This window comes from Pelophylax lessonae (genome assembly GCF_965119305.1).
Source record: "Pelophylax lessonae genome assembly, chromosome: 13".
NCBI classification, from domain to species: Eukaryota; Metazoa; Chordata; class Amphibia; order Anura; family Ranidae; genus Pelophylax; species Pelophylax lessonae.
Window position 1 is genome coordinate 179,281,613 of NC_138780.1, and position 25,103 is coordinate 179,306,715.

A 25,103-nucleotide genomic window follows, 5' to 3' on the forward strand; every position below is an offset into this window, starting at 1 on the left:
ACAGATTGGCCAAAAATTTTAACAAATTTGGATTTTTACATTTTTTTGGGGAATTTCATATAAAAAATGTGAAAAATATTGTTATTTTTTCAAAATTGTCGCTCTTTTTTTGTTTATAGTGCATGATCAAAAAATCGCACAGGTGATCAAATACCACCAAAAGAAAGCTCGATTTGTGGGAAAAAAAGAACGTCAATTTAATTTGGGTACAGCGTCGCACGACCGCGCAATTGTCCGTTAAAATCATGCAGTGCCGAATTGCAAAATACCCCCTGGTCAGAAAGGGGGTAAAATCTTCCGGGGCTTAAGTGGTTAAGTATTGGCTCTGAGCCCAGGCAGGTGGTGTGGGTTCAAGTGTTGGGATCAGGTGATGTATCAAGTGTCGGCTTTTAGCTGGGGCAGGCGGTGTGGGTGATGGTGGGTTTGAATGATGGAGTCAGGTGACATATCAGGTACCGGTGCTTAGTGAGCTGATGTCATTTGACCACACATTGGGAAGAAGATGGCCAAACTGTGTGAGGAGCTGCAGAGTCTGTCATTGTGTCCTGGCAGTGTGCAGAGTTGGGCAGATTCATATGATACTGACCTGGAGCCAGAAGGTGAGTACTGAAGAGGGTCCTGAATAGGAGAGGAGGTGTGAGTTTGGAGAATGGAGGTGAGCATTGGGGGGGCTACAGGAGAGAGAGGTAAGTACATGAGAGTGGGTGGTGATCACCGGACAGGGGTGGAAGTACTGGAGAGGTTAGTGAGTGCCAATGATGGGGCTGAGTACCAGAGAGGATGGAGAGTAGTGGAGAGGGGGTGAGTTATGGAAAGGGTAGCTGAGAGGAAGATGACTACTAGAGAGGGGGGTGAGTACCAGAGAGGCTGGTGAGTGGCGGAGAGGGAGGGTATGAGTACTGGAGAGGAGCAAGTCCTGAAGAGGGAGGTGAATACTGGAGGGGGGTACCTGAAATGTGGGTGAGTACCAGAGAAGTTGGAGAGTAGAGGAAGGGTAGCAGGTAGAGGGAGGTGAATACTGGAGAGGGGGATGAGCAGCAAAGTAAGAGATAAGCATTGGCAGAGTAAGTGAGTACTTGGTAGGAGAGTACGAAAGGAGTAAGTCCTGAAGAGGGAGGTGAATACTGGAGGGGGGTACCTGAAATGTGGGTGAGTACCAGCGAGGTTGGGGAGTGGTGAAAAGGGAGGGTATGAGTACTGGAGAGTAGCCTGGTGAGAGATGAGTACTAGAAGAGTGAGTACTTGGGGGGGTAGTAATAAAGAGGGGTTAGCCCTGAAAAGGGATGTGAATACTTGAGAGGGAAGTGAGCACCAGATAGAGTGAATAATGGAGAGGCGAGTACAGGAGAGGGAGATAAATACAGGAAAGGGGAATGAGTAGTGGAGAGAGAAGAGTACCAGGGAGGGGGTGAGTAGCAGAGAGGAGGGGGGGGGGGGGTGAGTACTAGAAGGTAGCGTTGTGGAGAGGGTTGAGAGTACCAGAGAGGTTAATGAGTGGAGGAGAGGGAGGATATGAGTACTGGAGAGGGTGGGTAGCATACTAGAGTAGGTGATTACTTTTGGGGAGGGGGGGGGGGTAAGTCCTGAAAAGGGATGTGAATACTGGTGGAGGGTACTAGAGAGGTTGGTGGGTATTGGAGAAGGAAGTGAGCACCAGATGGAGAGGCGAGTACAGGAGATGGAGATAAGTACAGGAAAGGAGAATGAGTAGCAAAGAGTAGGGGTAGTACTGGAGAGGGAGGCATTGTGGAGAGGAGGGAGAGTACCAGAGATGCCTCTTTCTGCCATGATTGTGTTCGGTAAGGTATTTGTACACATACTGTACAAGTCTGCTCACTATGGTAGTAGTGTCCACACAAGGCCAATCTGATCTTAACAGCTGAGTAGACATCTATGCGAGGTGGCATCTGATTGGTTGAAGATTTGTATTCGGCCATATTACTACATTTCTGGCCTTCACCTTCTTCCTTAGAATCAGAGCAGAGTTCTCCGGAAGACCCCCAGAGAAATGTGTACCTACAGGCATGCCAGAAAGCAGGTGTCGTGCCCGTCTCGTATTACCTTCGCCATATGAATGACAAATGTCTGGAGCTCAACCACCATGGACTGGGGCCACGGGGAGCTGGCGCATTGGCCAAGTCACTGATGGTAAGTGTGACCTCACTGAATGATGGAAACCATATGATGAGGGGCATTTTCATGAGATGAGGAGACACAAACGGTTTTAGCAGCCAATCCCAAAGCTGTGTATTCCATGGTGGATTCCTCCTGTCTGTGCAGAATGATGTTTGTGGCCCCTGTAGGACATCACATAAAATGGCCCCTCTTACAACTTCATTCCTGTCTGTGCGAAGGGATAATTGGGTCCCCTGTAGGACATAACATGCAGGTCCCCTCTTACAGCTTCTCTCCTGTCTTGCAGTTGAATAGCAGCATCACCCACCTGAGTCTAGAGGACAATGCCATCGGGGCTGAGGGGTTGGCGAAGTTGGTGAACGGGCTGAGAGGGAACTGCCACATCCAGGAGCTGGTAAGTCTGTGTTTAAATTCAGTGGTAATAAATGTTGACTCTCACACCGTGCCTCTCTGTTCCAGAATCTCTCCAACAACAGCCTGAGCGAGGTTGGCTCTGAGCTGGTATGCAAGATGATACTGGAAAACGCGTCTCTGCTCCGTATCCGGCTGGCACGTAAGTTACACCGCCAACTCTGAGCCATCGCTGTGTCAACCTACGTTTTATCATTACATGTATGGGACAAAAAGCTAAGAGCTCTACCAGTAATGACAACCGAATACTGCACTGTTTGTTGGTAATGTACAATATTTTGTCATTACTGGTAGAGCTCCTAGCTTTTACCCATGTTGCATAGATTGAATAAAATGTTTATAGGATTTTTCTCTATGGTATTGTTAGTGGGTGACTATATAAGCCTTTATAGCAGGGGTCTTCAAACTATGGTCCTCCAGTTGTTCAGGAACTACAATTCCCATCATGCCTAGTCATGGTTGTGAATGTCAGAGTTTTACAATGCCTCATGGGACGTGTAGTTTCGCAACAGCCAGAGGGCCGTAGTTTGAGGATCCCTGCTTTAGAGCATGGGTGCTCAACCTGTGGCCCTCCGGCTGTTACGGAACTACAAGTCCCATCATGCCTCTTCCTTTGGTAGTCATGCTTGTTTAGCCACTTGACCTCCTGAAGGCCAGGCCATTTTTTTTGTGATATGGCCCTGCGAGAGCATGGCCGGTGGGGTTATAGAGAGCGTGGCCGGTTGGGATATAGAGGACGTAGACAGTGGGGTTATAGAGGACGTGGCCGGTGGGGTTATAGAGGACGTGGCCGGTGGGGTTATAGAGGACGTGGCCGGTGGGGTTATAGAGGACGTGGCCGGAGGGGTCATAGAGGACGTTGCCGGTGGGGTTATAGAGGACGTTGCCGGTGGGGTTATAGAGGACGTGGCCGGTGGGGTTATAGAGGACGTGGCCGGAGGGGTCATAGAGGACGTTGCCGGTGGGGTTATAGAGGACGTTGCCGGTGGGGTTATAGAGGACGTGGCCGGTGGGGTTATAGAGGACGTTGCCGGTGGGGTTATAGAGGACGTGGCCGGTGGGGTTATAGAGGACATGGCCGGTGGGGTCATAGAGGACGTGGCCGGTGGGGTTATAGAGGACGTGGCCGGTGGGGTTATAGAGGACGTGGCCGGAGGGGTCATAGAGGACGTTGCCGGTGGGGTTATAGAGGACGTTGCCGGTGGGGTTATAGAGGACGTTGCTGGTGGGGTTATAGAGGACGTTGGAGAGGGAAGGTACGGGTGATGGCGCTGCCTAATAATAAGAAAAATGTTGTAGGGTGTTGGTAAAGTGCTTATGAAAAACAATTATGAATTATATATACTACGCTGAAAGTCCAGAATCTGGAAAAGGAGCACTAAAGGTACAGCTGTATCACATATTCAAAAAATAAATAAAATAAAAATGTGACAACGATGTCAAAAAATATATACTAGTGTACAAATATGCCTGTTTGGCGTTTAAAGTGATATGTGCATATATGTGTAAACATAAATAATATATAATAAAAAGGTGGTGCAAAGAAAATATGAATAAATACCAATGTCTTAAAGTGATGTATACATAAATAACTATCCGGAATATTAATCAGCACATCAGCTGTATAAAAACTTCATCATATAATCAATTTAAAGTGCTCTGTGCATATCTAGATACCCCATATAAAACCACACCCTGCGGTAAAGGAGTGAAAGTAAGTGCAAACAAAGTGTATGGCAAGCAATAAAAAGGCAATAAATATATGCGATAAAAAGTCCAATATAAGTGCTTAATGACTATAAAACAGGTGTAGTGACCGTAAAAGAGTATATATACGAATGTGACAAGCAAAGTTCAATGTTGATAGCAGGTGACTATATTCTTATAGCAAACTATGAGGAGTGACCCCGTGGTGGGCAGGTGAGGTGCTAGGTGATCCCTCTAATAGATAGCGCACTCACCAGAAATACCCACCCCACACAGGGGTATAGAGCGGGTATGTAAATATATCCTGCGGCCAGAAAGATCCTGATATCCTCGCCAACTCCTGGGTGGGGACGTCCTGGGAGATTGCAGAGGGATCCTAGATAGAAGGAAGGTTCTCCGAGGAGAGTGGCCGGGATCTACTGGGCTCCTATCAGTAGGAAGTGGGCGTCCAAATGTCCACGGGGGATCACTCGTGATAATGTACCAGGGAGTAATAAATGATAGAGAGGCACATACCGTATGAACAGATTTAATAGTAGTTAAAATATCAGAGAGGTACTCACATTTACAAAGAAGGATATGAGCGTACAATCATACAGGAGGAGCGCAAATGCGGTCCGAGCCTCGATTTCAAACAACCGGAAGTGATGAAGATATAGAGGACGTTGCCGGTGGGGTTATAGAGAGCGTGGCCGGTGGGGTTATAGAGGACGTTGCCGGTGGGGTTATAGAGAGTGTGGCCGGTGGGGTTATAGAGGACATGGCCGGTGGGGTTATAGAGGACATGGCCGGTGGGGTTATAGAGAGCGTGGCCGGTGGGGTTATAGAGGACATGGCCGGTGGGGTTATAGAGGACGTTGCCGGTGGGTTTATAGAGAGTGTGGATGGGGGGTTATAGAGTGTAACCAGGGGCTATAGAGAGCATAACCAGGGGTTGGTATAGAGAGTGTGGTCGGGGGTAAGGAATATAGAGAGTGTGGTTGGGGAAAGTTATGGAGAGCGTGTTTGGGGGAAGTAATATAGAGAGTGTGGTTGGGGAAAGTTATGGAGAGCGTGGTTAAGGGAGGTTGTAGAGGAAGGTTATAGAGGGCGGTCAGAGGAGGTTGTAGATGGCAATCAAAGAGGTAATAGGCCGTGGTCGGGGGAGGCTTTAGATGGCAGTCAGGGGAGGATATATATGTTGAGGTGTAGCAAAAATGAGAATAACTTTTCTGGGTTTTGGTTTCATAAACCCAACTGGATAATGTATTTGAGAATATCAGGTGTGATATAAAGATCATGTCCATGGGCAGCTCGGTCCCCCATTTGTGTGCCAAGATAGATGGGTAGAGGTTTAACCACAGATATACGGTCAGGTTAGATTTATGACAGCAGATCCCCACCTCATACCAGTACAGAGAACCTTCTAGGCAACACGTGACATTGCACATTCCTCTGGGAGGATTTGGCACTTCCTTTATATGTTGGCTGTTTATCTTCAGAAATATCTCTACAATATATGTGGAATTTAGCAGGCTGATGGGGTAATCATAACACAGTGTCTGAGCACATAACTGTTCAAGGTGGAACTGGTCTTTGGGAGTTTTCTGGTATCAGTTCTTCAGCCAGTATGAAAAGGAACTGGGAAGAAAGATTTTTACTGGGATGGGAATTGGGAAGGCACTCCTTGTCCGGAGTAAGGAAAAGTCACATGTAACCCATTAAGGGCAGACAAGAGTCCAGAGACATTGTCAAATGAGAAAAAAACGGATTCTTTATACAGTCAAAAAGACGAACAAATCCTACCTGCTATGTCTTCCAGTAAAGCCAACTCCTGACGTGGAACTGCAGGTAGCAGCAGATGGGGGGTCTCAACAGAGCTCCTCCCCCCTCATTTCCCTGCTGAGTACCTATATCAGTCTGTGCAGATTGAAGCTCTTACCTGCTGTACATGCCTAAATGCAAATGTGCGCCAGGTAAACATATGCAGTGAGCAGCCACGGGTGCACAGGCTCTCAGGGAGCCCCTTCTCCTCTCCAGGCATACAAGCACATAAAGACGCACTCCGCTCTTTGCTTGTAGCTTTTTGCTGAACGGTGATGAGCCACATCGGTACAACAAAAATAAAATCTGTGCCTAGTTAAATTAACAATGCTGCTGAACACTATACCTTTAATACCAGGCACTCACATAAACATCCAAAACAGTGCAGCGCATATATAGTTAACTGAGCTCTTAAATACATAAAGTGCTTTAGGTAAATCATGACAAAATAATGGTGCAAAATAGTGATAAATGCACATTCAGTGTCCATAAATAGTCCAAAGAAAAAATCGTGAGAAACTATCATGACCCCCCATAATAAAATTGAGAAGAATAAAGTCCCAAACTCCGTGATGAAGATGGAAAAGGATCCAGGGATAGCCGAGGTGATACCAAAAACCCCCTTACCAGAATGCCAGTGACCCCCCTATCCAGTGTGGTCAATATGCATTAAACTAGGCAGTAAAGATGGGCTCTGTGGCAGGAGATGGAATAGAAATACCAGCACAGATTACTTTTGCCAATATATAAGGGCTCATCAAATGGGCAGGTTAATCCAACAGGATCACAATGGAATATGGAGCTTCACAAAGTGTAATATTGTAAAAACATCCGTGATTTAATAAAAAAGATTGCACTTACAAATTTGCAGATAATAAACCGCATGTAAAAAACTCCATGAAGGGAAAGAGGTCTTCTTCCAATAACAAAGATTGGCGACACTCGGCTGCGCATGTGTGGTAGCACATGTGTGGGGCTCTGCCTTATGCGTTTCGTCAGATATTATGTCATCAGGGGCACCCTGATTAGTGCCCCGATGGTATCTGACGAAATGCGTAGGAAGACCTGTTCCCCCTAATCGTGTTTTTTACATGCTGTTTACTTTCTGCTGAATTGTAAAAGCATTGCCACCTGAGACGTGCTGTGGTCATCCCAGAAGCATGGGGGGTCCCCATGTAATTCTCGCCTAGGCGAGGTAGCAATAAGTGTTGTGGTGCAGCACAAAAATGGTACAGAATGTTTCCAAAACTTAGGAAACATTTTTCAATTTGTAAAAGGGAGGGGGGTGGAACCAAGAAAGATAAAGTTAGTTAAGATCCACTATAACATTACAACAGAGGTGTCAAACTCAATTTCATAACAGGCCGCATCAGCATTATGGTCACCCTCAAAGGGCCAGTTGTAAGCTGTAAGACTAGATGTCCAGCGCACGCAACCCCTCTTACGTCAGATGTCAAGATATCCCCCCCACCCACCCACTATCAGAAGCCGAGAGTCTCCCACCCTCCCTTACATTGCAGTGCACCCCCCTTAACATGTGCTGCTGCCGGGAAGAATCTGTGAGTGGAGAGGGGAAGCAGAAAGTGTAAGGTCTTGAGGAGGGCTGGAGTCAGTTGCCTAAACCCTCGTACACACAATCAGTTTATTGGACAAATTTTCGTCCGTTTTTGTTGTATGTTATGCCTCGTACACACGCAACGATTATCAGCCGACCGATCGTCCGACTTTTGTCCAGAATGGTGTTTTGTTGGTTGGAATGTGCCTAGACTACACACGAATTTCTCGGCCAACAAAAATTTACTTCAGAAGTGATGTCATGTGCTGGTTTACTTTCCGTGTGTTTTTTCTTCTCTGAGCATGCCCAGTCTTGCTCATCAGATTTTTGTCTGCCGAAATCTGTACTGACTGACGGAAAATCGGCCGTTGTGTTGACGGCCAACAAATATTTTATAGCCTGCACACCAGATTTTTTTCGGCCGAAAAGTCGGACTCGGTTGTCGGAAGCATCATACTAACAAGCCGAAAATCGGCCGATCGGACGCTGGCCGAAAATTCACGGCCAATTATCGACGCGTGTGTACGGGGCTTTAGTCTCATATGAAAAGTGCAGAGGATACTTTGATGTCGTGTGTTGAATTGTTTTGTATGTATTCTTTAGTTTCTGAGCATGCTTAGTCTTGCTCGTACAATTTTTTTTTTGGACGAAAACTATACTAATCAAGTGAAAATCAGACGTTCGTGTTGACGTACGATAAAAATTTTAAAACATTATAATTGCTGTCGAAAGCACTATACTAATGATCCAAAAATCGTCAGATCGTTCGTCAGACGAAATTTTACTTCCTTTTTTCCTATCGTGTGTACGGGCCTTAAGTCTGCTGAATGCTGAGACCAGGGGAGACAGAGACAGAGACAGGAGGGTGCAGAATCTGTAGGAGGAGTTCTGTTCTCGTTTCTGCTGCTGATTGCTAAAACGGGGGACTGGGGGGGGGGGTGTCAGAGATGAGCCCGTCTCCGTGGCTGCAAAGAGAAGCCAAGGATCTGGCAGGGGAGTTCTGTCCTCCTCTCTGCTGCCGACTGCTGACACAGGGTGGGGGCAGAGATAAGGGGGTGCCGCAGCTGCAAAAAAGGTGCGAGGGCCACATGAAACTGCGAATCCGGCCTGCTGGCCTTGTGTTTGACACATGTGCCTTACAAGATAGGATTACATATGATAATCATGCCCCCAAACCTCACATGATACCACAGTGTCCAGGGCAGCCTCCCCTCCTGCCCACCCCTTGTCCCGGCTCTGGATGCCCACAAACCTCACATGATACCTCAGTGCCCCTGGCAGCCGGCCCTCCTGCCCACCTCTTGTCCCGGCCCTGGATAAAGCCCATTAGGTGAAACACATCAGGGACGAATTTACATCTGACAAGGGAGAAAATGTCTGTCCGACCTAGCTGGTACCAATAAAGCTTGTTACAGTTCAGCCGCAGATTTATATGTTTGTAGGCTTCACATGCTTGTTCTCTCCATTGATCGGTGCATACAGTAGATGATACTTGTTGTCATTGTTCATCTTCATTTCCAGACAATGGATTCAATGATCAGTCTGCTGGACATTTCGCAGAAGCTCTGTCGGTAAGTGTTAGCTCAATTCTCGTCAGGAGGCAATCACGATGATATTACAGCCCTTCAGTTGCTACCCTCCCAATAGATGGATTTCCCCTCCAACCAGCTGGGAGTTATGACGACACATCGTACTCAAACTTCGTGCAGTCACAACTAATTTTATTGAATGTGAAGCTCATATTTAAAGCATATTTGTTGAGCAGGAAAAGACTGCTCCAAACTGGTTTTACAGTTCATCAGTCGAATTACATATCAGACAGAACAATACATGAAAGGGCCTTGCATTTGTGTCAATGTGAGGTGTTCCCGTATAATAATTTGTGTCTGAGATGGTGTTTGTGGACAAGGGCTGTTCCTCCTCTACTCAGCTGTCAAGTGTTAATGCAAGCAATTGTCAAATGTGTTTAGGTGGTGTCCCTAATTTCCATGCGCAGACTTAACTTTGTCAAGTGTCCCAATGAATGAATGAACAGGTGTTTACATGTCGTCTAAATGCAAAACATAGCTGTCTGCTGACCAAGGTGGATGAATGGCTGTCAGTGCCAGCTCGTTAATATGTAAATGCAAGGGGGCCACAGTCTATCGTAGAGTGAGCATGAACTGAAATATATATCTGAAACATCATACGGCATATTAATACAATCTTTCAGTAAGTGACCATCATAAGGCGTATTCTGATTCTGAGCAGTGTACAGAGGTCACATTCTATTGTGAGCAGAGAAGACGCAGGAGACTGATGAAGAGGTAGGAGGTGACGGGGACAGAGGTGGCACGGTGACGGGGTCTTAACACTACACCAGTATGCAGCAGACTCTTCAGAGATCTCCTTTGCAGAAATGACTGGTTGCTTGGATGCAATGAACAGTTCTTATTTAGGATAACTTTGCAATTAAGGATTACGTTCTCATTTCTTGAACTGTGTAACTTTTAAGCTAAGAGGCAGAGCTTGCTTCTTCCCTTATGTGTCATATTTTGTCATGCTGGGAGGCACAGTAAAGTGCTCATGTACAGGATATTGAAGTGCCATTTGTGCTCTGCCATACTGTGCATACTATTGGGACCTTCTTTAGACTCCTCTGTTAGACACAATTCTTCTATGTGCGATTTGCTGCCTGCGGGTGATGAGTTCTGTCTGCCTTCCGACAGGCCAATTTGCGGGTGACAGTCCTGGATCTCAGCCTCAACGAGTTCTGTGAGAAAGGAGGAGAGTCTCTGGGTCAGATGCTGGGTGAGTGATGGACATTGTACAGTACAGGGAGAGATGCCGTCTAAGCTGGGGTCCCTCACCGTTCCTATCCTTATGGTTTGTCCCTTCACAGCTGCCAACGAGGGTCTCCAGGAGCTGAATCTGAGCTGGAATCACATCCGCATGAAGGGAGCCATTGCATTGAGCGCTGGCCTACGGGTACCCCTATATCTGTACACAGTGACTGCAGCTACCCTTAGCAACCAGATTTCACCTTTAGAGATGGTGGAACTGCCAGAGATAATTTCTGGTTGGTTGCAATAGGTTTCTGCACTGTTTATATTGGTCTTTGCAGCATGAGATGACCCAACTGTTATCAGCACTTTCTCTCCCTCCGGCACAGGTGAATGGGATGCTGAAGGTGCTGAATTTATCATATAATGGATTCAGCAATGAAGGTGCTCTGGCACTGGGAGAAGCTCTGAGAGTCAACAGTTCCCTTATTCACCTTGATATCAGCTGCAACCGGATCAGCAACGAGGGAGTCCGACTCTTCTGCAAAGGCTTGGAGTGCAATGAGAGCCTGCGTGTGCTCCAGGTAAGATCAGTAATGGAAGGGAAACCTACAATCCCACACTGCAGTGGCCGGGGGGGACACACAGAAAGTACTGTATTTCACAAGATGTCTATCATCAGGCTTAGAATAAACCAAAGAACCAGGTATGGACAGCATCAAAAATACTGTGGAGCTCAGAGCAGGCAGCATCAGAGGTAGATCTGAGCACTTGGCAGGCAGCATAGGGAAAAAACTGAGTTAGGAACAGTGGACAGCTCTAAAGGCATAGCACTCAGTACAGACCGCACAGAGAGAGCACTCAGTACAGACCACACAGAGGAAGCACTCAGTACAGACCGCACAGAGGAAGCACTCAGTACAGACCGCACAGAGGAAGCACTCAGTACAGACCGCACAGAGGAAGCACTCAGTACAGTCCGCACAGAGGAAGCACTCAGTACAGCCTGCACAGAGGAAGCACTCAGTACAGTCCGCACAGAGGAAGCACTCAGTACAGTCCGCACAGAGGAAGCACTCAGTACAGTCCGCACAGAGGAAGCACTCAGTACAGACCGCACAGAGGAAGCACTCAGTACAGTCCGCACAGAGGAAGCACTCAGTACAGACCGCACAGAAGCACTCAGCACAGACCGCACAGTGGAAGCACTCAGTACAGACCGCACAGAAGAAGCACTCAGTACAGACCGCACAGAGGAAGCACTCAGTACAGTCCGCACAGAGGAAGCACTCAGTACAGACCGCACAGAGGAAGCACTCAGTACAGTCCGCACAGAGGAAGCACTCAGTACAGACCGCACAGAGGAAGCACTCAGTACAGTCCGCACAGAGGAAGCACTCAGTACAGACCGCACAGAGGAAGCACTCAGTACAGTCCGCACAGAGGAAGCACTCAGTACAGTCCGCACAGAGGAAGCACTCAGTACAGACCGCACAGAGGAAGCACTCAGTACAGTCCGCACAGAGGAAGCACTCAGTACATTCCGCACAGAGGAAGCACTCAGTACAGACCGCACAGAGGAAGCACTCAGTACAGACCGCACAGAGGAAGCACTCAGTACAGTCTGCACAGAGGAAGCACTCAGTACAGTCCGCACAGAGGAAGCACTCAGTACAGTCCGCACAGAGGAAGCACTCAGTACAGTCCGCACAGAGGAAGCACTCAGTACAGACCGCACAGAGGAAGCACTCAGTACAGACCGCACAGAGGAAGCACTCAGTACAGTCTGCACAGAGGAAGCACTCAGTACAGTTTACACAGAGGAAGCACTCAGTACAGACCGCACAGAGGAAGCACTCAGTACAGTCCGCACAGAGGAAGCACTCAGTACAGTCTGCACAGAGGAAGCACTCAGTACAGTCTGCACAGAGGAAGCACTCAGTACAGACTGCACAGAGGAAGCACTCAGTACAGTCCACACAGAGGAAGCACTCAGTACAGTCTGCACAGAGGAAGCACTCAGTACAGACCGCACAGAGGAAGAACTCAGTACAGTCTGCACAGAGGAAGCACTCAGTACAGACCGCACAGAGGAAGCACTCAGTACAGACTGCACAGAGGAAGCACTCAGTACAGTCCGCACAGAGGAAGCACTCAGTACAGTCCGCACAGAGGAAGCACTCAGTACAGACCGCACAGAAGCACTCAGCACAGACCGCACAGAGGAAGCACTCAGTACAGACCGCACAGAAGAAGCACTCAGTACAGTCCGCACAGAGGAAGCACTCAGTACAGACCGCACAGAGGAAGCACTCAGTACAGTCCGCACAGAGGAAGCACTCAGTACAGACCGCACAGAGGAAGCACTCAGTACAGTCCGCACAGAGGAAGCACTCAGTACAGTCCGCACAGAGGAAGCACTCAGTACAGACCGCACAGAGGAAGCACTCAGTACAGACCGCACAGAGGAAGCACTCAGTACAGTCTGCACAGAGGAAGCACTCAGTACAGTTTACACAGAGGAAGCACTCAGTACAGACCGCACAGAGGAAGCACTCAGTACAGTCCGCACAGAGGAAGCACTCAGTACAGTCTGCACAGAGGAAGCACTCAGTACAGTCTGCACAGAGGAAGCACTCAGTACAGTCCGCACAGAGGAAGCACTCAGTACAGTCTGCACAGAGGAAGCACTCAGTACAGACCGCACAGAGGAAGCACTCAGTACAGTCTGCACAGAGGAAGCACTCAGTACAGACTGCACAGAGGAAGCACTCAGTACAGTCCGCACAGAGGAAGCACTCAGTACAGTCCGCACAGAGGAAGCACTCAGTACAGTCCACACAGAGGAAGCACTCAGTACAGACCGCATAGAGGAAGCACTCAGTACAGACTGCACAGAGGAAGCACTCAGTACAGTCCGCACAGAGGAAGCACTCAGTACAGTCCACACAGAGGAAGCACTCAGTACAGACCGCACAGAGGAAGCACTCAGTACAGACCGCACAGAGGAAGCACTCAGTACAGTCCGCACAGAGGAAGCACTCAGTACAGACCGCACAGAGGAAGCACTCAGTACAGTCCACACAGAGGAAGCACTCAGTACAGACCGCATAGAGGAAGCACTCAGTACAGACCGCACAGAGGAAGCACTCAGTACAGTCTGCACAGAGGAAGCACTCAGTACAGTCCGCACAGAGGAAGCACTCAGTACAGTCCGCACAGAGGAAGCACTCAGTACAGACCGCACAGAGGAAGCACTCAGTACAGACCGCACAGAGGAAGCACTCAGTACAGACCGCACAGAGGAAGCACTCAGTACATTCCGCACAGAGGAAGCACTCAGTACAGACCGCACAGAGGAAGCACTCAGTACAGTCCGCACAGAGGAAGCACTCAGTACAGTCCGCACAGAGGAAGCACTCAGTACAGACCGCACAGAGGAAGCACTCAGTACAGACCGCACAGAGGAAGCACTCAGTACAGACCGCACAGAGGAAGCACTCAGTACATTCCGCACAGAGGAAGCACTCAGTACAGACCGCACAGAGGAAGCACTCAGTACAGACCGCACAGAGGAAGCACTCAGTACAGACCGCACAGAGGAAGCACTCAGTACAGTCCGCACAGAGGAAGCACTCAGTACAGTCCGCACAGAGGAAGCACTCAGTACAGACCGCACAGAGGAAGCACTCAGTACATTCCGCACAGAGGAAGCACTCAGTACAGTCCGCACAGAGGAAGCACTCAGTACAGACCGCACAGAGGAAGCACTCAGTACATTCCGCACAGAGGAAGCACTCAGTACAGACCGCACAGAGGAAGCACTCAGTGCAGACCACACAGAGGAATAACTGAACTTTGGGCAGGCAGCGCAGGGGAATAACTGAGCTCAGGGCAAGCAGCACAGATAAATAACTAAGCTCAGGAAAGGCAGCAACAGAGAAATTGCTGAGATATGGGCAGACAATGCCAAATGTATATTGTTTAGGACAGCAAGAGCTGAGCTCAGGACAAAAAACAACAAAGGAATAGATATCTACAAAACAGGCAGCAAAAGAGGAATAGCTGAGCTCAGGACAGGCAGCACCAGAGGAAATGCTTAGCCCAGGACAGGAAGCATTGAAGGAATAGCTACGTTTTGGACAGACAATGCTAAATGCATAATACTCAGGACATGCAACACCAAGGGAACTGCTGAACTCAAGACAGGAAGCAGCATAGGAATATCTGAGTTCAGCACAGGCAGGGACAGCTGAGCTTATGACAAGTAGCACCAGAGGAATAACTGAGCTATGGGCAGACAATGCCAGATGTATAGTACCCAGGACAGGTGGCCCAGAGGAATGGCTGTGCTCAGGACAGACAGTACAGAGCAATAGCTGAGCTCAGGACAGGCAACAACAGAGGAATAGATATGTTCAGGACTGGCAAACAGTAGAATAGCTGCACTAAGGACATCAAGCACAGAAGAACAGCTGAGCTCAGGACAGGCATCAACAGTGGAACAGCTGAGCTCAGGACAGGCAGCACAGTGGAACAGCTGAGCTCAGGACAGGCAGCACAGAGGAACAGCTGAGCTCAGGACAGGCAGCACAGAGGAATAGCTGAGCTCAGGACAGGCAGCACCAGAGCAATAGCCAAGTTATCCACAGACAATGCCAAAAGGTATAGTACTCAGGACAGGCAGCACAGAAAAATAACTGAGCTCAGGATAAGTGGCAGCAGTAGATTGGCTGAGTTTAGGATAGGCAGCAAAGAGGAACAGCTGCACTCAGAACAGGCAACACAAAAGGAATATCTGAACTCAGAACATTCGGCATCAGAGGAATAGCTGGGTTATGAGCAGACAATGCCAAATGTATGGTGCCCAGGACAGGCAGCACAGAGAAATAGCTGGGATCATATCGAGCAGCAGCAGAGGAATAGCTGAGCTCAGGATAGGCAGCAACAGAGCAATAGATATGTTCAGGACTGGCTGCGACAGTGTAATAGCTGCGCTCAGGACAGGCAGCACAGAAGAATAGCTGAGCTCAGGATAGGCATTACCAGGGAAAGCTGAAATTAGGATAGGCAGCACAGTGGAATAGGTGATCTCAGGATAGGCAGCACAGAGGAATAGCTGAGCTCATGTCAAGCAGCAGCAGAGGAATAGCTGAGCTCAGGATAGGCAGCAGCAGAGCAATAGATATGTTCAGGACTGGCTGCGACAGTGTAATAGCTGCGCTCAGGACAGGCAGCACAGAAGAATAGCTGAGCTCAGGATAGGCATTACCAGGGAAAGCTGAAATTAGGATAGGCAGCACAGTGGAATAGCTGAGCTCAGGATAGGCAGCACAGAGGAATAGCTGAGCTCATGTCAAGCAGCAGCAGAGGAATAGCTGAGCTCAGGATAGGCAGCAGCAGAGCAATAGATATGTTCAGGACTGGCTGCGACAGTGTAATAGCTGCGCTTAGGACAGGCAGCACAGAAGAATAGCTGAGCTCAGGATAGGCATTACCGGGGAATAGCTGAAATCAGGATAGGCAGCACAGAGGAATAGCTGAGCTCAGGATAGGCATTACCGGGGAATAGCTGAAATCAGGATAGGCAGCACAGAGGAACAGCTGAGCTCAGGATAGGCATTACCAGGGAATAGCTGAAATTAGGATAGGCAGCACAGTGGAATAGCTGAGCTCAGGATAGGCATTACCGGGGAAGAGCTGAAATCAGGATAGGCAGAACAGAGGAATAGCTGAGCTCAGGACCGGCAGCACCAGAGGAATAACTGAGTTACGGGCAAATAACGCCAAAGGTATAGCATTCAGGACAGAAAGAACAGAGGAATAGCTGAACTCAGGACACACAGCACAAAGGAATAGCTGAGGGCAGCACAGGCAGCATTGGAGGTAGGTCCAGGTTTGGAACAGGCCGGCATAAAGCAAAATTAATTAACATTGTCAGAGTCTTCCTTTCATCCTTCATACCTTGGGAAAAAATGATAGCTGCAATGTGATTGGTTATTCTGGACTCTTTTCAGGCTCACTATGAGCCATGGACAGATTATAAATATGGCCATAAATTTACCATTAAATCTGACTGTGCCCTGTATAATGGCCACATTCTAAGATAATAACAGGTGACAGGTGATGAAAGCTCCAACAGATCCTGAACTATCAGGCCTTTGTTCTCCATCGCTGCTTTTCTTACAGCCGTTCTGTAATTGTGTGCCGGAGTTCCCAGGTATGCTGTCCTCTATCCTGCTCTTCTACTGCCATTTAATTGAAATCCCACCGTCTATTTATTGCAGCTCGCCAGGAACCCGCTGACAGTAGAGGGCGCCATCGTTCTGCTGAGTTCTATCACCAGGAAACCGGAAAACAGAATAGAGGAGCTGGATATCTCTGTGAGTGGCCAGAGTGAGGACGATGACATGAGGGTACAAGGACTGCATTGTGCAATAATGGGCATTGGGTCATTTAGGATTTCATTATTTATCATATAGACAAATAATATTATTGGTGACTAGCCCTCCCTTATATACATATATATTATAAATAAAAGAAACAGGACCCCTAAACAAATAATCTCTTAATTATTAACACAATAGAACAGTGAAGGATCTTGGACTTTGCACCAGCGTTGTTCTAGGGCCCCCATGAAGCCACCTCTACACGTGGAATATTATTATCTTAATATACCTCTCCCCTCTTTACAGAACATTCTGGTCAATCCGCAGTTTCTCGCGCTCCTGGAAGTGGCGTCCATCTCTCGGCCTGGACTGCGGGTCCTGTTTGCTGGAAAACAAGGATTTATGGCACAGAAACGCCCCACTCGCCCCGATCCTATGAAGGTCATCCAGGTGATGCTGTCTTTTATGTCATTTATGTACAGAGCACTCAGTACATGCAGGTAATCCATGTCTTTCCACTCAGCATGGGTCTTGATGGCTCTTCTGTGTTAGTAACCTCATCGTTGGGCAAGCTAAGGCAGGCCATGTACAGCGCAAATTTATTTCCTGCAGCCACTGGTTGCAGGAAAGAAATTCGTACGATTCCCCCAGCAAAACAGACAGCGCTGACAGGGGAATCCCCCCTGCCGAGTTACTGTCTGCCTCCGGCGGGGGAGGGGGCGGGCAGGGGAAGCTGTCCCCGCAGAGAGAAGATAGTGACTGTTGATGGCAGCTAGAGCAGCCGCTTGCGATGATCACAAGTGAATCCGGCAGGCTGGGTTGTACCCAAGTTGATCGATCAATCAACTTGGTACATTCAGTCTGCCCACACATGGTTCAAACAGCTTTGAACCGTCTATGGCCGGTGTTATAAAATTTCATCGGACCCATGAAAATTCCGGACCTCTTCACTTCCGGTGACACTACGTCAGAACCCAGCTGGTGCAAGCCCCGGTGCGCAGGCGCAGAAGACATTTTCGAGGCCCGATTAAATTTTAAGACTTAGCGAACAGCTGACTGGGAGGAGGCAGGGCTGAGGTGGGACGGAGTTGCCGCCACGTCATCGAGTTCTTACAGGGAGGCGGTATGTAGCTATAGAGCTGACTTAGAGGGGGCAGGGCGGAGGTGGGTAATGAATGCTCCTTCTGTTCTAAGTATGCTAAATAATAATAATAAAAAATAAGAAATACTAAATATAACGAAATACTGAAGATAAATATTAAAAAACAATTATATATGTATATATTTTTTTTTTTAATTCTTCCATTTATATATATAAAAAAAAAATATATATATATATATATATATATATATATATATATATATATATATATAATTGCTTTTTAATATTTATCTTCAGTATTTCATTATATTTAGTATTTCTTATTTTTTATTATTTTTATTTAGCATACTTAGAACAGAAGGAGCCGTTTTTAATGCATTCATTACGCACCTCTGTCCCGCCCCCTCTAAGTCAGCTCTATAGCTCCATACCGCCTCCCTGTAAGAACGCGATAAAGCGGCGGCAACTCCGTCCCACCTCAGCCCCGCCTCCTCTCAGTCAGCTGTTCGCTAAGTCTTAAAATGTCATCGGACCTCGAAAATGTCTTCTGCGCATGCGCACCGGGGCTCGCACCAGCTGTCGCACCAGCTGATTTCTGATGTAGCGTCCACGGAAGAATTTTCATGGGTCCGATGAAATTTTAGAACACCGGCCTAAGCGCTAAATGTATTGCCTGTCTCCAATAACTGTGGCAATACTCTGTAGGGAATTTATCAAAACCAAAGCAGACAGAATCTGGAGCAGCTGTGCATGGCAACCAACCAGCTTCTATCTTCAATGTGTAAACAAATGTGATCCACATGCAGCTTGCATACATCACTGGTGATTCCAGAACGCCATGTATGTGAGCTGCATGTGGATCAAGGTTCATCACTGATCAAGCCTGGATAGGGAATAATACCAGCTTTAACCTGAGTGAATGTAATTTGCCAGCTTCATCATCAAGCCATACTCTGATGAGAAGTGTCGCTGGATGGACCTATCACTGGATAACAGATACATGTCCAGTGCGTATAAGCTGCTGTAATGGTAGCCATCATTTCTGGTGAGTGTGCATTTCACCGGGGCATGGTGGCTGACCTCGGGGCGACACCTATTGTGGAGCAACACCATGGTGGCTGACCTCGGGCTGACCTATTCTCACTTCAAGAGGTGTTATTGATGGTTCTTTTATATTGCTGCCCCAGACTTTTATACTAAAGTTTTTATCCTATCACAGGATTTTATGCACAAGTCTTTCTTGGAGGACTGTTTTTATTCAATCATTTTTGGCGCTACACATTTATTTACACATTGTTTTTATAAGTTGGGTAAACTACTTGTCTGTGCCAGTAGCCATTGCACCACAGTACAGAGACACATTTCTGATTTTAGATAATAAAATAATAATAATCAGCGCAAACCATAAAATTAAAAAAATTCAATAGTGCACACAAGGCTGCGAACAATCAGTGCTAAACACAAAACACCAGTGACAAATCAATAAATAATATTGCTGCGCCAAGTGAATAAATCAATAAATGTGTCAGAATAATTTTAAATAGGATATCAAATCAATCTTAATAAATCAACTCTATTATTAGTGATTTCCAGTGATCTTAATAGTCCCAATTATTAGTGAATCATAAAGTGAAATGAACAAATCAATCTTCATCTGTGTCAGGACTCTGGAGGCGAGCCTGACGTGCAGAGGGTAGCCTCTAGCTCACCGAGGGATGGAGCACAGACGAGTCACCCAGGCAGTTAGACGCAGGCTAACCCGAGGTGCGGAATCTAAGTGCCAACCGGTCTTTACCAGAGCCTCAGATGGTGAGGTTGGATTTTGCTGCGTGTATAGCACCAGGTCGCGGTCCTCGGGGTTGCCCTGCCAGGAGGTGAACAGGTCCGGATCTGGTGGCAGATAAACAGACAAGGATAAGGCAAAAGAGAGGTCACAAACAAGCCAAGGTCATGGCGGGCAGCAGACAAGCGAGGTGAGGGACAAGGCAGGAGGTCAAACAGGAATCAAACTGGATACAACAGGTTTCAGGTTCAGGAACACAGGAGAAGCTTCAGATCAGACAGCAAAGACACTGTGCTTCTGAGGTGCTTAAATAAGGCAGCCTATTGCCAATTAATGAAATTAGTCTGAGCTAGGTTAACCCTTAGGTGGCAGATTTATGACAGCACTTTAGTGTGTACAGGGAGCGTTCCTGACAATCTGTGATCACAAATTAAAGTGCTGCATGCTTCACTCCAAGTGCTCCCAGTGGTTGGTGCAAGATAAGCAGCTCACCTTAGGATTAGACTCCTGAGAGTCAAACACGCTTTGGGATATAAGTATAGCAGCCTGATGTCCCTTTCATTCACCGCCTCCAGCTATCCCTCCGTATAGACCAGGAATCTGGTGTAAAAAGAAGAAAAGATCTAATGCTCTCTGTTTTGAAAAAAGCTATTTATTCCCTCTGAAACAGATGAAATTCCACTTACATTGAAAAGCACTTAAAGCGGAGTTCCGGGCAGAGAAACGATTTTTTCCTGAACATACCCCCGGGACAGTCAGGGCTAGCACATTCCACAATGGCTAGCCTCTGATCTGTCCCGGTTCGCACTTACCTTTTAGAAGAAATACTTACTTAGAAATTTTCTTCCACAGCGTTTCCATCTCGGTTGTGGGCAGCTGAAGCCGGCGCGGTCCTCTTCTCTGTCTTCTTCCGCGTCTTCGTGTCCCAGAATGCACTGCACCGGCCCCTCTCGTCACTTCCGGTGCGGCGCCGCATTCCTAAACAGCTTCTGGGCATGCCCAGAAGCTGTTTAGCAGGGGAATGCAGCGTCGCCCGGAAATGACGAGCGGGGCCGGTGCGGCGCATTGATTCCTGGGAGCTATGACGTTTAGCTCCCAGGAATCATCGCGAGGCAGGAAGTGACGGGGTGAGCCTCGGCGCTGGAGGAGGAAGCTGTCATAGGTGAGTATTTACGATCTTCAATAAAAAGGTGAGTAAACAAAAAAAAAAAAAAGAACTATCCAATTCCTTTTCAGGTGAGGCATACCTAGCGGAGGGGCACAAAAAAAAAAAAAATTTTTGTGCCCGGAACTCTGCTTTAAAGCAGTGCGGGCTTACAGCGTCATTAACAGCTCTCTGTACACCTCCAGGAATCTACGTACTCTGAGCAGACTCCTCCCCCGTACGCGTTGCGTCAGAGACTTCGTCAGCGGGGTGAGATTGATTTGATATCCTATTTAAAATGATTCTGACACATTTATTGATTTATTCACTTGGCGCAGCAATATTATTTATTGACATTTCTGATTTTAGCTTCTATCTTCAGCTTGTTCAGTTAAAGCTTTGAAAATGAAAGATAGAAACTGATTGGCTGCTCCAGTGCTGATAAATTGCCCTAGTGTCCTGATCTGGTTATAAAAAATTGGTAATTTACTCGCAGGACTTCCTAGATGAACGCAAGTTGCGCCTGCTGGACTTCTTCAAGAACATGGACAAAGATGGCAGCATGAGTGTCCCGGTCAGCGACTTTTGTCGGTTCATAGTGGTGAGTATCCACAGACTGTATACAGCTGTCCATGGGTCAACAACACATAACTTAGCCTTCTTTTGTCATTTGTCTAGGTGTTTGGTCGCCATCAGGTATTCATATATAGCCACGGCATATTTATTAATAGATATGAATAGAATATGCAGGATCCCTGTGTGGAAGTGTTGGATGGAGTTTTCTGTAAAGTGTTTTCACATCTCAATTATAGGATGTTCACCTGTAACGTGTATGCCTTGCCCATGTACCCCTTATATATAACCCTCTGCAAGCTCTGACTATCTCCTTTTCTCAGGTGTCCGGTCTCCCCCTGGATTCTGCTGAGATAGACTCTCTGGTGCAAAGGCTGGACAGACACCAGACTGGAATCATTGACTACAGGTGAGGGGATTCTGGGCCCTCCTACAATCTTCTCCATCTTCTCTGTTCTGTCTGCCTGTTCATCTCCATTCCATGCACTCCATTGTAGCCAACTCATGATACCGAGGTTCAGCAGATATCTTCTTCGTCCAGTGTAGACACCAGTGTTCCACTTTGGCCTATACAAGGAAAGCTTGGCGTTTTGAATATGATGAAGTAATCTTTCTGAAGAGATTGAGGTCCAGCAGTAACTTATGGGTGGAGGAAGTTTGTAGATTTGGAGGCTACAGCAGTTCTTCCAGACGTTATCCCTTGTGAATGATGGCCCTCTATATCCACTTAAGGACCAGGACTTTTCTGGCACTTTTTGTTTACAAGTAAAAATCTGTATTTTTTGCTTGAAAATTACTTAGAACCCCAAACATTCTATATTATATATATTTATATATATATATATATATACAGCCCTCAAATTTTCCACTTGCCTGCTCGCATTTTGCGAGTGGAAAATGATTGCGGGCGAGGGCGAGAGAGGAGAGGAAGAGGAAAGGCGGCCGGATAATCAGAGTGGGGATCGCTGCACTGTAACATCTTTCATTTGAATTGCCAGGCTTCTCAGCTTCACACACAGTCCCGCCTCCTGGCTCAGGTCCTTTGATAGACAGAACACTGCCGGTACTTGTGACGTCTATCATAGGAGCCGAGCCAGGAGGCGGGACTACGTGTGAAGCTGAGCGCCCGGCAATTCAAATGAAAGATGTTACAGTGCAGCGATCCCCGCTCTGATTATCCAGCCGCCTTTCCTCTTCCTCTCTCTTCTCCTGCACAGGTGAGGCTGCAATCCATATTTATGGTCACATGGTTGGGGGGGGTCTAATATAGGACTACAAGGCTCAGCATTCCATATTTCTAGTCACATGGCTAACGGGGGGGGGGATCTCATATAGGACTACAAGGCACAGCATGTCTTATGGTCACATGATGGGGGGGGGACTCATTTAGGACTACAAGGCACAGCATGTCTTATTTATGGTCACATGATGGGGGGGGAGTCTCATATAGGACTACAAGGCACAGCATGTCTTATTTATGGTCACATGATGGGGGGGGGGCGTCTCCTACAGGTGGGGCAACTGGTGGCGAGTAACCCTTAAGGCCTGGCTAGTAGCTCAGGACTTGAAATTTTGAGCCCTGTATATATATATATATATTTATTTTTTAGCAGCGACATAGAGAATGAAATGGCGATCGTTGCAATTTTTTATGTCACACGGTATTTGCGCATACACTTTGATGGATTTTAATGTACAAAAACACAACGTATAACCCAATTTTTTTGTAAAGTATAAAGTATGATGTTACACCGAGTAAATAGATACCTAACATGTCACACTTTAAAATTGCACACGCTTGTGGAATGGCGACAAACTACGATACCTAAAAATATCCATAGGCAATGCTTTAATTTTTTTTTTAACATGTTACCTGTTTAGAGTTACAGAGTAGGTCTAGTGCTAGAATTATTGATCTCTCTGTAATGTTTGTGGCGATACCTCACATGTGTGGTGCGAACACCGTTTACATAAGCATGCGTGACTTTCGTATGCGTTCGCTTCAGCAGGTGAGCGCAGAGGGATGGGGGGCGCTTTAACTATTTTTTTTTTTCCTTATTATTTTTACACTGTCACAAAAAAGGGCAGTGCTCTGCTTCAACAAAGTGCATTCAAATTATAGTACATAAATAAATATCTGAAAACAGTGTAAAAATCATCTATGTATAATAAAATAATTAATAACGCGAGTCCATCTTTTCTTTTAAATATATATACAATCCATCAATAAATGATTCAATGTCTGTGAAAAAAAGGGGTGCAGTCCCATACACCAGAAACCCTTCAGTAATTGCCTCTGATCACCACAGTGCCCTTCACCCCACCTATGGGTGTCTTCTCAGTCGCTTGAATGGACCTCACTAATTAAAGGAGGTTTATATGCGCTTTGCAGTGTTATAAGGGGCACCGCTCCCACTGGCCATACACTCCAAATCCATGGCTCTCAGCAGCTCTTAACGTGGTGTCAATCATATAGGAGGCAAGAGGAAAGAACCATAGTGCATATCGCTAAAAAAAGCATTTATTTCCATATAAAAATTCAATCACATTTCAGAAGTAAAAAACGAGCATTTCACAAATACAATCCTCTGCATACACAGCTCCACTTAGTTCCAGCGTGATAACGTCGCCGCCCACCTCACACGTAGCGCCCAATTTCTCAGGTTCAGGCCCTTATACTAGAGATAAGGGATGACAGGTCCTTTTTATGGGGAGAAATCTCTCCTTTACCTTTGAAAGCAAAAAGATTTAAAAAAAATAAAAAAAATGTTTACTTCCGCCCTAGACCGGAAGTGAAATCATGATTTTGCTCCGGTCCTTGTAGATCATAGAGGTGATCAGAGACGATCCAGTCTCTGTTCATCTCTATGGCCAGCCGCACAAACCGTCTGATCATTTTCCTGGGTTCAGCTTCAGTCATAACTCCAGTAAACAACTTGCAACCTGCAACGTATACGGTATATACATGTTGTGATCTGAAAGTGGATTTTGCCGATAGGTATAGAGGTTTTCTCATAATTCTAGAAGTACAAAGTGGTACAAAATACTGGTAGTTGGAAGTCACACTGTGAGAGTCCCTTGTATGGTCTACTCTTCTTCTTTTGAAAGTCCTCTTCTGTTCTCCCTGCTCCACACCAGCTTTTTTTTTTCTCAGACCATCTTCTTGTTTTATGACCCCTGATTGCTAGGAATCTGGTGGACTCTCGAAAAAAGATGGTGAAGGATCAGAGAAAGCAGCAGCGGCGTAGAGCAAGAAAACAACGTCTCGAGAAGCAGCGGAGCCAGAGAGCTCTGAAGTCTTTTCACAATGCAGTGAGAGCACTAACTCCTCCCCCAGCGTCCAGGGAGGCCGCGAGGAGCAATCGCAGTTCTGCTCACTTCTCTGGTTCTTTGCTGAGTTCTTGGAACCAGGACATAGAAAACAGAGATGAAGCCAATTCTCCTCAGATGCAGAATGGAGCTTCAGAAACCTTGGAGGCTGACGGCTTTTACAGTTCACAGGGAAGTCTGGGCTCTCCATGTCTCTCCGATCCTCAAACCCCCAAAAGAAGCTCCTCTCCTTGTTTTAGTGACCCTGGAAACTGAAGCAGCCGCCATGAAGTAATAGGCAACTTCTTATTCCTCATCCATAGTTTACATTTGTGCTCTTTAAATGTTCCTTTCTAGTTGTCCTCCATTTTCACCTCTAGGACTCCTCCTGTGCTGTATCTTTTGTCCAGCTCCCTCGTAGAGCGCTCC

At 47.0% G+C, this 25,103-nt stretch overlaps 1 protein-coding gene across 1 annotated transcript; it reads left to right on the forward strand.

Moving 5' to 3' along the window:
• The first annotated feature begins 408 nt into the window (after positions 1-408).
• LRRC74A (leucine rich repeat containing 74A) lies at positions 409-25,103 on the forward strand. The gene is made up of 13 exons (XM_082242743.1): positions 409-599; positions 1,973-2,148; positions 2,423-2,530; positions 2,596-2,689; positions 9,134-9,183; positions 10,321-10,402; positions 10,494-10,579; positions 10,764-10,958; positions 16,662-16,757; positions 17,070-17,213; positions 21,289-21,393; positions 21,689-21,774; positions 24,554-25,103. The coding sequence occupies exons 1-13, from the start codon at positions 503-505 to the stop codon at positions 24,948-24,950; spliced, it is 1,716 nt and encodes a 571-aa protein (XP_082098869.1). The 5' UTR covers positions 409-502; the 3' UTR covers positions 24,951-25,103.